Source organism: Staurois parvus, unplaced genomic scaffold (assembly GCF_062004578.1).
Source record: "Staurois parvus isolate SC_StPar_1 unplaced genomic scaffold, SC_StPar_1.0 ptg000142l, whole genome shotgun sequence".
Classification (NCBI taxonomy): domain Eukaryota; kingdom Metazoa; phylum Chordata; class Amphibia; order Anura; family Ranidae; genus Staurois; species Staurois parvus.
The window spans coordinates 7,139-20,827 of NW_028317938.1; the positions used below are offsets into that span (position 1 = coordinate 7,139).

The window sequence follows — 13,689 nt, forward strand, 5'->3', positions numbered from 1 at the left end:
GAAGGGATGAAAATCGGCCGATCGGGGAAAATTCGATTCGTGCATCCGAAGTATGCTAATTTTCGGATTCGGCGCGAATCTAATTTTTCCTAATATTCGAAACGAATTCCACTTCGCCAAGTTCGATTCGCTCATCTCTAGTTTTGATCTATAATATAATAAATCTTTTTGGGATAATGGGCTAGGCCAGTGCGCTCTTGCTTTGTCTTTTTTGCAATAGGAATGTGTGCCAGGCAGCAGGGAACGGGCAAGCTCCAACACTACTAGAGGTGTTGTAGCTTTTCCTGATCAGTATATGGCTGCCATTCAGACATACAGGGGGGAAATGAATATTGCTGCAGACTCATCTAACCTTTATAACTGTATGCAGCTTTATTCTTCAAGTGGCAGTTAGTTTTTTTTTTTTGACAGGATGAGAAAAATAGTAATATTGCCAGATAAATCTGCAGTATATTTTTTTAAATTAAAAAGCACAGAACAAAATGTAAAACTAAAAATGGACCCAAAACCATTATACCATTAACCAACTCCTTTCAGCTGTTCAAATTTTAACAACTCACCAATCTACTGATCTCCTCCTGTCTGTCTGGGGCAGACCGAGCTGTTGCTTTGATCATTGTGGATGTCTGATTGTCAGTCAGCTTCTTAATACATCGTTGGCCAGCTACAATGTTACAGACCTAGGAACACACAACAGAAATATACTTACTTGATCGAGTGATAAAGCAACAGGTACTGCAAATTGAAAATGCATTTTATTATGTTGTTGTAAGAAATGACCGCTAGAGTTAAGTGTTCATTTTGTAAGCTGCCTCAACCAGTGGTAGAAAATATACTTTCCTTTTGCCTTTGGCAAGACAAAGCATCAAAGTCTTTAACATTTTATAATATGCTGGTTAATGTTGCTTAGGTGCCTTACTGGGGCACCTGCATCAGGACCCTTCAAACTGGAGTTTTCAAATAGGCAACAGGAAAAAAAACAAACAAAAAAAAAACAAAATCAGATTTTTGATTTACCAGTAAAATACATTTCCTGGAGTACTGTACAGGACACAAGCTTCTTAAAGTCATTACAACTGGGTAATATGCAGCCACATTCAGATGGCTGGACACTGGCAAAAAGGAAAGGCTGAAGGGACACCCTTCTCTAAACCTCTTGCCACTACCAGCTAGCCTCAGTTTTGTAGCAAGCAATAGGGAGATCATAAGACCGGAGCAGAAAGCCTATGATGCACTTACAGATCTGGTAGAGTGTGCCTTTCCAAGGAAGGGATGAATACTAATCATTCAGACTATAGGCCTTAACGATAACATTGATCCACCTAGCAGTGGAGCAAGGGGCAGAGAGGCCCTTATGGGAACAGTCAGGAAGTACGACAAGGGAATATGACTCTCACAGACCATACCACATATCTCTAATAAGTGTAAGTGGTGGCTTCTGAAGAGCTGAGAGAACAAAAGATAAGATTCCAAGGGAAAGAACAAGGGGAGAGATGTGACCTAATCCCTGAACAAAGGCCAAAAATGTCTGAAACTGAAAAGCCTGGATTTGTTCCCTAACTGTGCTCAAGGTCAAATGTTGGTCCAGAACAGACAGGAGGAAGGACAGAATACATACCAGAGTATTTTCTAGGATGAAAGTTCCTCACTTTGCATCAAGCAAGTTAGACTTTATGAAAAGTTAACTGCCTTCAAGAGGGTAGGATTGGCTGGCTCCAAAAAACCCTAGTTCCTCAGGACCATGGCTTCAACAGCAATTCTGTTAAAGCCAGCAGCTATTAAGCAAAATGGAATGCTGGCCAGTGGAACTGTATTTCCGAATGCTATGGAATGGCCAACAAAGTATCTGCCAGGAGCTTAAGTATGTCTACTACTTTCCTTCTGGGCCATTTACAGTTGTGTTCAAAATAATAGCAGTGTGTTGAAAAAAGTGAATAAAGCTCAAAATCCTTCTAATAGCTTTTATTTCCATACACACAAATGCATTGGGAACACTACACATTCTATTCCAAATCAAAACATGAAGAAAAATTTATCAAATTTGTGTTGTTCCTCTAAAAAAATTGAAGAAAAGTGAATATTAGACTGTTCAAAAAAAAGCAGTGTTTGTATTCTTCTTTACAAACTCAAACATTCACTATATAAACTGAAAAATGTTTGAAGATTTTGATTTTCTTTGAATCACTTAATATTTAATTGTATAACCACTGTTACTGAGAACTGCTGTACATCTGTGTTGCATGGAGTCAACCAACTTCTGGCACCTGTGAACAGGTATTCCAGCCCAGGATGATTGGACTACATTCCACAGTTCTTCTCGATTTCTTGGTTTTGCGTCAGAAACTGCATTTTTGATGTCACCCCACAAGTTTTCTATTGGATTAAAATCTGTGGGTTGGGCTAGTCACTCAATAACGTCAATCTTGTTGGTCTGGAACCAAGATATTGCACGTTCACTGGTGTGTTTGGTGTCGTTGTCTTGTTGGAACACCCATTTCAAGGGCATTTCCTCTTCTGCATAAGGCAGCATGACCTCTTCAATTATTCTGATGTATTCAAAGTGATCCATGATCCCTGGTATGCGATAAATAGGCCCAACACGGTAGTATGAGAAACATCCCCATATCATGATGCTTGCGCAACCATGCTTCACTGTCTTCACAGTGTACTGTGGCTTGAATTCAGTGTTTGGGGGTTGTCTGACAAACTGTCTCCGGCCACTAGACCCAAAAAGAACAATCTTACTTTCATCAGTCCACAAAATGTTGCGCCATTTCTCTTTAGGCCAGTCAATGTGCTCTTTGGAAAATTGTAACCTCTTCAGCACGTCTTTTTTTCAACAGTGGGACTTTGCGGGGGCTTCTTGCAGATAGCTTGGCTTCACATAGGCGTCTTCTAATTGTAACAGTACTCACAGGTAACTTTAGACCTTCTTTGATCTTCCTGGAGCTGATTGTTGGCCGAGTCCTTGCCATTTTGGCTATTCTTCTATCCATTCGAATGGTAGTTTTTCGCTTTCTTCCATGTCTTTCAGGTTTTGGTTGCCATTTTAAAGCATTTGCGATCATTTTAGCTGAGCAGCCTATCATTTTCTGCACTTCTTTATATGTTTTCTCCTCTCCAATCAACTTTTTAATCAAGGTACGCTGTTCTTCTGAACAATGTTTGGAACGACCCATTTTCCTCAGAATTTCAGAGAGAAATGCACTGTAACCAGCATGTACAACATTTGCTGCCTTCCTTCCTTAAATAAGGGCAATAATTGCCACCTGTTTTTCAAAGAATGAATGACCTCACTAATAGAACTCCACACTGCTATTATTTTGAACATGCCCCTTTCAATTAGTGATTTAATTACACAGAATCTGCAGCTTGCATGTCATGACTGTTGGGTCTGTTGGATTTCTATTACTCTACTACACCCGCTAGTAAATTATTTGCCATGTAGAAATATCATTTCTACCAAAAACAGTGATTGATCAGGTTAGTGATGTCTGACTGCTATTATTTTGAACACAACTGTATGTGCGAGAAGGATCACTGGAATGCCTTCCTTCCAGATCCTGTGGAATAGGTAAGGAATCTAAAGGGGGGTGTAGATCAGGTTTACCTAATCCCATGATGTCAAAGCATCCACTATGAAGATCCTAAGTGAAAAGCCTGTCCAGTTTGCTGTTGAATCTGAGTGCCAGGATGTCCATATCTGGTGTCCCCTACCTATGGTAAAGGGCTTGAAAGACCTCTGGATGCATACCTATTCCCATAAATCCAGACACTGACGACTGAGAAAGTCTGCCTTCCAATCTTCCATGCCAGGGAAAACAGGGCTAAAGTGCAAAATTTTGTCCAAAAGAACATCAAACCTGCAATTGACAGAACAGTTCAACATTTGATTTTCCCCCGATGATTGATGTAGACCACAGCCGTGGCATTACCAACTCGATTCTTGTTGGGTGTATCCGTCAACCAAGTCCTCTATAATGACAGGATGTTTAGGACCTCTAAATGATTTCTTCTCAAGATTTACTTACCCAAAGAGGGACCAAACAAGCATTTGCTTTTAGGCTAACTGCTCAAGGTGTTTCTGCTGACCAGCATTAAAGCCAGAGAATCCTGCACATGTGTACAATAAGTTTTATTCTGGAAATTTGGTGAAGTCTAAGCCATTCATGCAGTAGGTTAAAGCTGAAGGCAAAAATGGCCAGCTGACTATGGAGAAAGGGATCAATCAGGATGGAGCTTGGATTTTGAGCCATACACTCAGTATAGACCGTAATGGTCTGACAGGATGCTATGTACATAACTGCAGGTTACATGGCAGGACCAGGAGGTAAAGACAGGGGGGCCTTTTTATCTACTAGGTCCTTGAACACAGGATTTTACTCCACCAGGTCATGAGGCTCCTGTAAAGGTAGGAAACAAATGGATTCAAAACAAGAATCACCCACTTTCTAAAGATACTTTCCACAATAAGGTGAAAAGTTTGAGGAGAGGAAAAAAAAAGGGTGAGGCTAGTTGCTCTACAGAACAGACTCAACCAACACGTTAAACCAGAAAAAGAATTTTAGAGACAGTATACTGGATTTATTTTGGATGAGCAGCTCCAATGCTGAACAGCTTCAATAAGCATAACAATAATCTTTAAATATTGGAGCAATGTCTTCAGTATCTTCCTGAATTGACACCTCAGAAGGTGAGAGGTCTTCCTCAGCTGACGCTAACTTTTCTTACATTGTGTCTGGCTCAAGGTCAAAGTTGAAGTGATGTAGGAGGGGAGAGTATGGCCATGACTCCTGCTGTCTAGTGCCTCAACAAGGCCAGAAATTCTGTCCCTGATCTCCAACGGTGTGGCAGATAAATTCTTTCTAGAAAGGAAAGATGAGACTGGCATGGCCAATCGGCCAGCTGAATTACCAGAAGAAAGCAGTGAGTCAGAATGGGACAACTATCAGAGTAAAGGTTACTAGGGCACTGAACAAAATGTACTACCTCAAGCCTGAAGCCTTAGTGAGCCCATCTGATCTCCTATTTCTGGCGTTTATGGTCTGCCATGCCCCTGAACAAAAAGGTCTCTGATGAGATACACACAACCTCCTTAGCAGGAAAGGGAATAACGCAGTGCAAACACCGGTAGGCTGTTGTAATCAAGAGTCTGCAAATTCTGTAAACCGCTAAAAATATCCTCAAACAGGAGAACTAGGAAATGTTTACTGGTCAGCATCCCAAGTCCAAAGAAGAAAAGACAGGCCAGGCAAGCACAGAAACCTCCCTCAGGAAATGAAAAGGACAGAAGGTGCTTCAGGCCATGCATGTACACTGCACCACTCTGGATGCAGGCACAATCATGCCACACCAGGCACCCTCCAGCATGACAAAAGACACTAAACCACCATTAACCTCAGCCAACCTGGAACTCACACCACCAGAAGGGTGGATAGTGTATACCACACTTAAAAAGGAGGAGAAAAACACTGGGCTTCCTGGGATGAATGTTTAAAGGACTCCTGCCCTGTACACACCCCTTCTGCATTCTGAGATGTAGGAGAGATATAACCTGTGATGGACCTCCTAGCACCCCGCTTGGGTGCTTCCATCAGAGAACTGCTTCCTCGCTCCTGGGACACAAGGCCAAGGTATTATAGCTGGGCATTGCACCCAAGAACTAGACAACACTAACTTAGCTGCATCTGGAACTTTCTTTACGGTCCGCACACAGAATTTTTACCAAAGTCAGATAAGAGCTTGATCACATGATCCTAAACAATGCAAACTTTAACCAGTAATCAAAACAATAGAGTGCAGCGCTTAAAAAGATGAAAAGTCAATAAGGTGATAGTACAATATCCACAGTGGTAAACTGTAGATATACGAATTCCCACGGCCTCCACTCTGTCAGAATAACAGAAATGCGCACTCACCGGAAAACGCATGGGTTATGCGCATGTGTGATCATGCATCACAAGCAATGGGTACATCAGAAGCCAGGCATCTCCCTCACGGTGGGTCATCACAGACTCCTAAGATAGGTCCAGGGGGTCCCCTTAAGGTCAGCCAGGTACGTCAGGAAAAAACCTCCTCTCAGGATGGCAAAGTGCTTTTTCTATGGGAGTGAAAGCTCCAGGCAGGAGCCCCAAGAAACAGATGCCCAAAATAGTGTAGTATGTCCAAAAAACGAGTTTTTATTATTAAAACAGCAGGGCAGTATGCATGTAGTACATCATGTAAAAAGATAAAATACAGCAGTACTGACCCCAGTAATGATGACCGCCGGGCCTCCTCGTGGCTCCGGCGGTGGAATGACGTCACGCTCTGCACAGTTCCTCCTTTAGGAGGAACTGTGCAGAGCGTGACGTCATTCCACCGCCGGAGCCACGAGGAGGCCCGGCGGTCATCATTACTGGGGTCAGTACTGCTGTATTTTATCTTTTTACATGATGTACTACATGCATACTGCCCTGCTGTTTTAATAATAAAAACTCGCTTTTTGGACATACTACACTATTTTGGGCATCTGTTTCTTGGGGCTCCTGCCTGGAGCTTTCACTCCCATAGAAAAAGCACTTTGCCATCCTGAGAGGAGGTTTTTTCCTGAAGTACCTGGCTGACCTTAAGGGGACCCCCTGGACCTATCTTAGGAGTCTGTGATGACCCACCGTGAGGGAGATGCCTGGCTTCTGATGTACCCATTGCTTGTGATGCATGATCACACATGCGCATAACCCATGCGTTTCCGGTGAGTGCGCATTTCTGTTATTCTGACAGAGTGGAGGCCGTGGGAATTCGTATATCTACAGTTTACCACTGTGGATATTGTACTATCACCTTATTGACTTTTCATCTTTTTAAGCGCTGCACTCTATTGTTTTGAGACTGATTGTTTGTATTTGAGGCATTATGGTTGCCTAAAGTGTTCTAGCTGCTGACATTTATGAGAGCGCTCACTATTTATCTTTTATATATTTAACCAGTAATACCATCAGTACATCTAATGAACAGCCAACAACTAACAATGATTAATATTAATCTAATTAACAGTAAGCTAATGAACAGCCAGGCACCCAGACCAGCCAGTAGCCCACCCCAAACAGCCCGAAAACAAGCCCACACACGTATACAATGTACAAAGTACATTACACGTGAGTTCTTCAGGCGTTTGCTTTTGACTTGTATAATCTGTCCACTAGAAAAGTCAGCGTAAGACAAAAGTCATACAATGTTCTAACAGTCTGAAAAAACAGAATTCATTTATCTTCATAGATTTCTTGAGGGAGATTAGTGATATACAGTCAGGTCCATAAATATTGGGACATCGACACAATTCTAACATTTGTGGCTCTATACACCACCACAATGGATTTGAAATGAAACGAACAAGATGTGCTTTAACTGCAGACTGTCAGCTTTAATTTTAGGGTATTTACATCCAAATCAGGTGAACGGTGTAGGAATTACAACAGTTTGCATATGTGCCTCCCAGTTGTTAAGGGATCAAAAGTAATGGGACAATTGGCTTCTCAGCTGTTCCATGGCCAGGTGTGTGTTATTCCCTCATTATCCCAATTACAATGAGCAGATAAAAGGTCCAGAGTTCATTTCAAGTGTGCTATTTGCATTTGGAATCTGTTGCTGTCAACTCTCAAGATGAGATCCAAAGAGCTGTCACTATCAGTGAAGCAAGCCATCAGTCTGAAAAAACAAAACAAACCCATCAGAGAGATAGCAAAAACATTAGGCGTGGCCAAAACAACTGTTTGGAACAATCTTAAAAAGAAGGAACGCACCGGTGAACTCAGCAACACCAAAAGACCCGGAAGACCACAGTAAACAACTGTGGTGGATGACCGAAGAATTCTTTCCCTGGTGAAGAAAACACCCTTCACAACAGTTGGCCAGATCAAGAACACTCTCCAGGAGGTAGGTGTATGTGTGTCAAAGTCAACAATTAAGAGAAGACTTCACCAGAGTAAATACAGAGGGTTCACCACAAGATGTAAACCATTGGTGAGCCTCAAAAACAGGAAGGCCAGATTAGAGTTTGCCAAACGACATCTAAAAAAGCCTTCACAGTTCTGGAACAACTTCCTATGGACAGATGAGACCAAGATCAACTTGTACCAGAGTGATGGGAAGAGAAGAGTATGGAGAAGGAAAGGAACTGCTCATGATCCTAAGCATACCACCTCATCAGTGAAGCGTGGTGGTGGTAGTGTCATGGCGTGGGCATGTATGGCTGCCAATGGAACTGGTTCTCTTGTATTTATTGATGTGACTGATGACAAAAGCAGCAGGATGAATTCTGAAGTGTTTCGGGCAATATTATCTGCTCATATTCAGCCAAATGCTTCAGAACTCATTGGACGCCGCTTCACAGTGCAGATGGACAATGACCCAAAGCATACTGCAAAAGCAACCAAAGAGTTTTTTTTAAGGAAAGAAGTGGAATGTTATGCAATGGCCAAGTCAATCACCTGACCTGAATCCGATTGAGCATGCATTTCACTTGCTGAAGACAAAACTGAAGGGAAAATGCCCCAAGAACAAGCAGGAACTGAAGACAGTTGCAGTAGAGGCCTGGCAGAGCATCACCAGGGATGAAACCCAGCGTCTGGTGATGTCTATGTGTTCCAGACTTCAGGCTCTAATTGACTGCAAAGGATTTGCAACCAAGTATTAACCATTTGCTCTCGTGAGGATTTACCCCCCTTAATGACCAGGCCTATTTTTGCTACTCGGCGCTGCACTAATTCAACTGATAATTGCGCGGTCATGCAACGCTGCACCCAAACAAAATTTACGTCCTTTTTTTTCACACAAATAGAGCTTTCTTTCGGTGGTATTTGATCACCTGTGCGCTTTTTATTTTTCACGCAATAAACAAAAAAAGACCAAAAATTTTGAAGAAAAACAATATTTTTTACTTTCAGCTATAAAAAATATACAGTAAACTCAAAATTAGTTATAAATTTAGGCCAAAATGTATTCTGCTACATGTTTTTGGTAAAAAAAATCCCAATAAGTGTATATTGATTGCTTTTTGTGAACCTTATAGCGTCTACAAAACTATGGTATAGATACTGCAATTTACGCCATTTGTTTGCTAAACAGCACTGCGCTAGTTTAATGGACAATTGCGCGGTCATGCAATACGGTACATAAATGAAATTTATGTCCCTTTTTTCACACAAATAGAGCTTTCTTTCGGTGGTATTTGATCGCCTGTGCGGTTTTTATTTTTTGTGCTATAAGAAAAAAAAGGCTGACAATTTTGAGGAAAAAAAAACAATATTTTGTACTTTTTGCTATAAAACATGTCCAGTAAAAAAAATTTAAAAAATCAAATTGTCATAAATTTCGGCCAAAATGCATTCTGCGACATGTCTTTGCTAAAACAAAACCCAATACGTGTAAATTAATTGGTTTACGTGAAAGTTATAGCGTTTACAAATGGCGGGAAAGATACTCAGATTTTTATTTTTTTTATACTAATAATGGCGGCGATCAGCGACTTATGGCGGCGATCAGCGACTTATGGCAGGACTGCGGCGGACATTCTGACACTGGGGGGGAACTGACTGGGGGTCACTGACATCCCCAGTGACACCAATACAGTGATCAGTGCAAAAAAAAAAACAAAAAAAACACTGACACTGTACTAATGGTACTGGGGAGGAAGGGATTAACTTTTTTTGCACTGAAAGGGTTAACTGTGTGAGGGGAGTGTTTTACTAGGGGGCGGGGGGGGGGTGTACTGCAGGGAGACAAGCTGATCGGGACAGAAAAACTCTTTTCTCCTGGTCAGCTTGTCAGGAACTGTCAGGGAACTGACAGAAAGCAGAGCTACTGCAGCCCTGCTCTCTGTCACTGATTGCCGCTAATCGCCGGGACACAGCTGGTAATAACCGGCTGTGACCCGGCGACTGACACCCGCGGCTGAGATCGGCGGTGAAGGTAGGGCAGCGGCGTGCCTCGCGCGCGTGCCCCCTACACCTGTTTTGAAACAGCATGTTTTAAAACGTGCTTTTGCCCAGCCGTGCTGCCCTGCCACCGTTTTTGTACAGTGGCTGGGCGGCTAGTGGTTAAAAAGTGAAAGTTTGATTTATGATTATTATTCTGTCCCATTACTTTTGGTCCCTTAACAAGTGTGAGGCACATATGCAAACTGCTGTAATTCCTACACTGTTCACCTGATTTGAATGTAAATACTCTCAAAATTAAAGCGGACAGTCTGCAGTTAACCATTAGCCGCCCGGCCAATGGCCGTTTGGCGGCTTCAGATGTGTATCTGCATTCCGGGTGCACGCCATTTGGCGTGCTCCCGCACATGCGCCGTTTGCGCTAGTGCAGAGCGGCGCAGCAGTGCGATCTGTCATCGGCCGTGCACCTCGGACACGGCCGATGACAGATCCGAGTACCGGCTCCCGTTGTTGGTACCATGTGACCTGCTGTGACCAATCACAGCAGGTCACATGACAGTTGTATACAATGGATGGCTTCATTCATGATGCCATCCATTGTATACTAGTGCCTAGCTGTGAATGGTCACAGCTAATCACATGCACATGTCATGTGATTAGCTGTGACCAAATCACAGCTAAGCACAAAAAAAAAAAAAAGCTGAATGAATCGATTTCATTCAGGTAAATGCTTGCTTATAGCAAAGTAATTCTTTGCTATAAGCAAATTGTGTAAAAAAAAAAATACTGATCACTTCCCCAAAGTAGTACAATGTTACTATGGTAACATTGTACTATTTTGGTCATAGTAAAATATGAAAAAAAATCTTAAAAAAAAAAAAAAAATGTAGTAAAAAATTAAATATAATAAAAAAATTAAAAAAAAAAATATATATATATTTTTCATACTGTCACCAGTCAGTGTCCCTGTTCACCGCCATGCCAGTTATATGACGACGCTGTACTGCACTGGTGACAGTATGTAAAAAAAAAAATAGTGAAAATAATTTTTTTCATTTTTTCATTTTCCGAAAAATTATGACAAAAAAATACAACTTCAAAAAACTCGCCATGCCTCTTATGAAGTACGTCGGACTGTCTACTCTGCAAAAAGGGGTCATTTGGGGATATCTGTACTATTCTGACATTCTTGGACCTCAAGAAATTAGATTGGCCGTCAGTACTTCAGGATTGATCAATTTTCAGATCTATACCATAGTTTGTGAACTCTATAACTTTCCTAAAAACTAAAAAATACATCCTAATTTGGGTTATTTTCACCAAAGACATGTAGCAGAATACATCTCAGCCTAAATTTATGAAGAACAATTATTTATTTGTAAACTTTTATAACAGAAACAAAGAAAAATGTGTTTTTTTTTCAAAATTTTTGGTCTTTTTTTGTTAATTTAGCAAAAAAAAAAAACCCCAGTGGTGATTAAATACCACCAAAAGAAAGCTCTAGTTGTGTGAAGAAAATGATAAAATTTTAGTTTGGGTACAGTGTTGTATGACCGCGCAATTGTCATTCAAAGTGTGAGAGCGCCGAAACCTGAAAAATGGCCTGGGCAGGAAGGTGTAAAATTGCACGGTATTGAAACGGTTAAAGCACATCTTGTTCGTTTCATTTCAAATCCATTGTGGTGGTGTATAGAGCTAAAAATGTTAGAATTGTGTTGATGTCCCAATATTTATGGACCTGACTGTATATTCCTGTCTCAAGTGGAGCAGCTTCTCCAACTCAGTCTGCAAGAGGGCCGCCATATTTCCTCTGACTATTAACCTATACAAGATTAATATTACATCTTTCCATCGACTCCAGAAGGGAAGCTTTATTGTCTTTATTCAGAGAATTAAGACAAGCCTTGCTCTCAGCATTCACCATTTTATTTATCCATCATCACAGACTGATCCGCTCTCTCCATGTGATCAGAGGCTGAACTGAGCTCTTTTTCATGCTCTGACCGGGAGAAGAACGCAAAATACCCTGTCTCTTCCAAGGGTCATAATCAGTGGGTGGAAGGCTAGCCCCTAGTCCCCCCCAAAAGTCCCTGACCCATTTGGGTCTGTCACATAACCCTTTATAGGTTTTGCCTTCCACAATGGGAAAACCCTTGCAGGGTCTTCAGCGTCTGGGCTTAGCACTAGGCAGACCATGGTTTTGGTCTAGTTAAGCACGTGCAGCTAACTCCACAAATTACACTGGGTGCCAAGGAGATACCTCAAATCCATAAGATCACAAAGGCAACCAGGCATCCCCCCCACTTGCAGAAGTGGGAGTGTCTCTTAACTGAGAAGAAATTTGTTGTAGGGCTATGGTTAAGGATTTCTTTGCAAATTAAGTAATTTGCTTAGTCTCAAAGTTCTTAAAGGAAAGAAAGTAACCCTGCTTGGTCCCAGACCCATATATAAGTATCTGGATGGCGTATATGGTGGAAACATATCTGAGGTGCTAGGGTGGAAGGATCCATACAGTGCTATGGGATCAAAGTAAACCCTGAGGACATCTGCAGGAGGACTTATTTCATCGTGCAATTTTTGGGGATCGATATTAAAGCAAAAATTATTTTGAATATTGGTAAGGGTGTTCACTCCTTACCTTAATAGAAGTGTTCACTGTATTGTGAGTTTTTGAGCACAGTAGAGTGTTTCACATACACGGTTTTGCACTGTATATTGCATGTGTATGTGGTTTTATATATACACTTGTTTTCTCACTTGGGTGATTATTATTGGAGTGATTTCACATGTAATTTTTGATCTATAAAGGATAATGCACTATGTATATTTTTGTTTTTGTTTTTGAGGTAATCAGGTTTTTGCAAGCGGCTGAGAGTTTTTACACTTGAATCAATTTTGGACAACACGTATTTATTTATTTTTATTTTTAAGAGGGACATTGGATATAAATTTTTTGGACTTTTTTGTTTTTGTTTTTTTAATTTTTATATTTTGGACTTTAATTGGAAATTATTATGGTTATAATTTAATGAAGGGTTTTATTAATTTTTCACTGAGCATATTTATGTTAATATTTGTGCACCTCTAAGGGTAGAGGTGAAGTGTGCTTAAAAGTAATTGGGTATAAATAGTGATTTATATTTACTTTATAATTCACAAGCTGGTTGAGCATGGATAGGGTGACAAGCCCTTTGCAATGGCATCTCCATTTCTCCAAATGGTCACTTTTTGACATGCTCCTGTTCATAAAGGCAACCATTACTGAGGTGTGAGAAAAACAGTTCCCGTGGAAGCATGCAGAAATGTAGGAATATATAGAGATATTCAATCACATGCTGTACAGTTACTTCATATTTAAAAATTACACATATGAGCTATAGTTAAAGATTTCAAATAAATATGCTAAAATGTCAGCCTGTCATTTTTCTGCATTCATTTCTCCTTTTGAACCCTATAAAGAATGTTTATCCACTTAAGGACCCCCAACCTGTAATGCACTGCAGATGGGAGACACATACAGGCACAGCGATGTACCTGTAAGTCGCTGGCCTCTTTCGGGTACAGGGCGTGCTCCTGCTTGACTCCCAATGTGATTGTACACAGTAAGATTTTGTTAGCAGCTCTCGGCCGGTACCTGTTTATCTGGTGTGTACAATCACAACCCAGAGCCCTGTATTAACAATCAACACGAGGTTCTGTACAAAGGCAACAATCTTTGTTTCTTCTCCCTGCAAAGCAGGGAGAAGGAACAAAGGGATTTTTAGTAAAAAGCAGC

The 13,689-nt window shown here is 41.1% G+C and overlaps 1 protein-coding gene across 1 annotated transcript in view; it reads right to left on the minus strand.

Moving 5' to 3' along the window:
• Positions 1-548: 548 nt before the first annotated feature.
• Positions 549-13,689, minus strand: part of LOC149465150 (protein argonaute-3) — a 135,201-nt gene continuing 122,060 nt past the window's right edge. The window contains exon 9 of the mRNA XM_089673603.1: positions 549-680. Coding sequence (XP_089529729.1) covers positions 549-680 — 132 coding nt within the window. The remainder of the gene's footprint in view (positions 681-13,689) is intronic.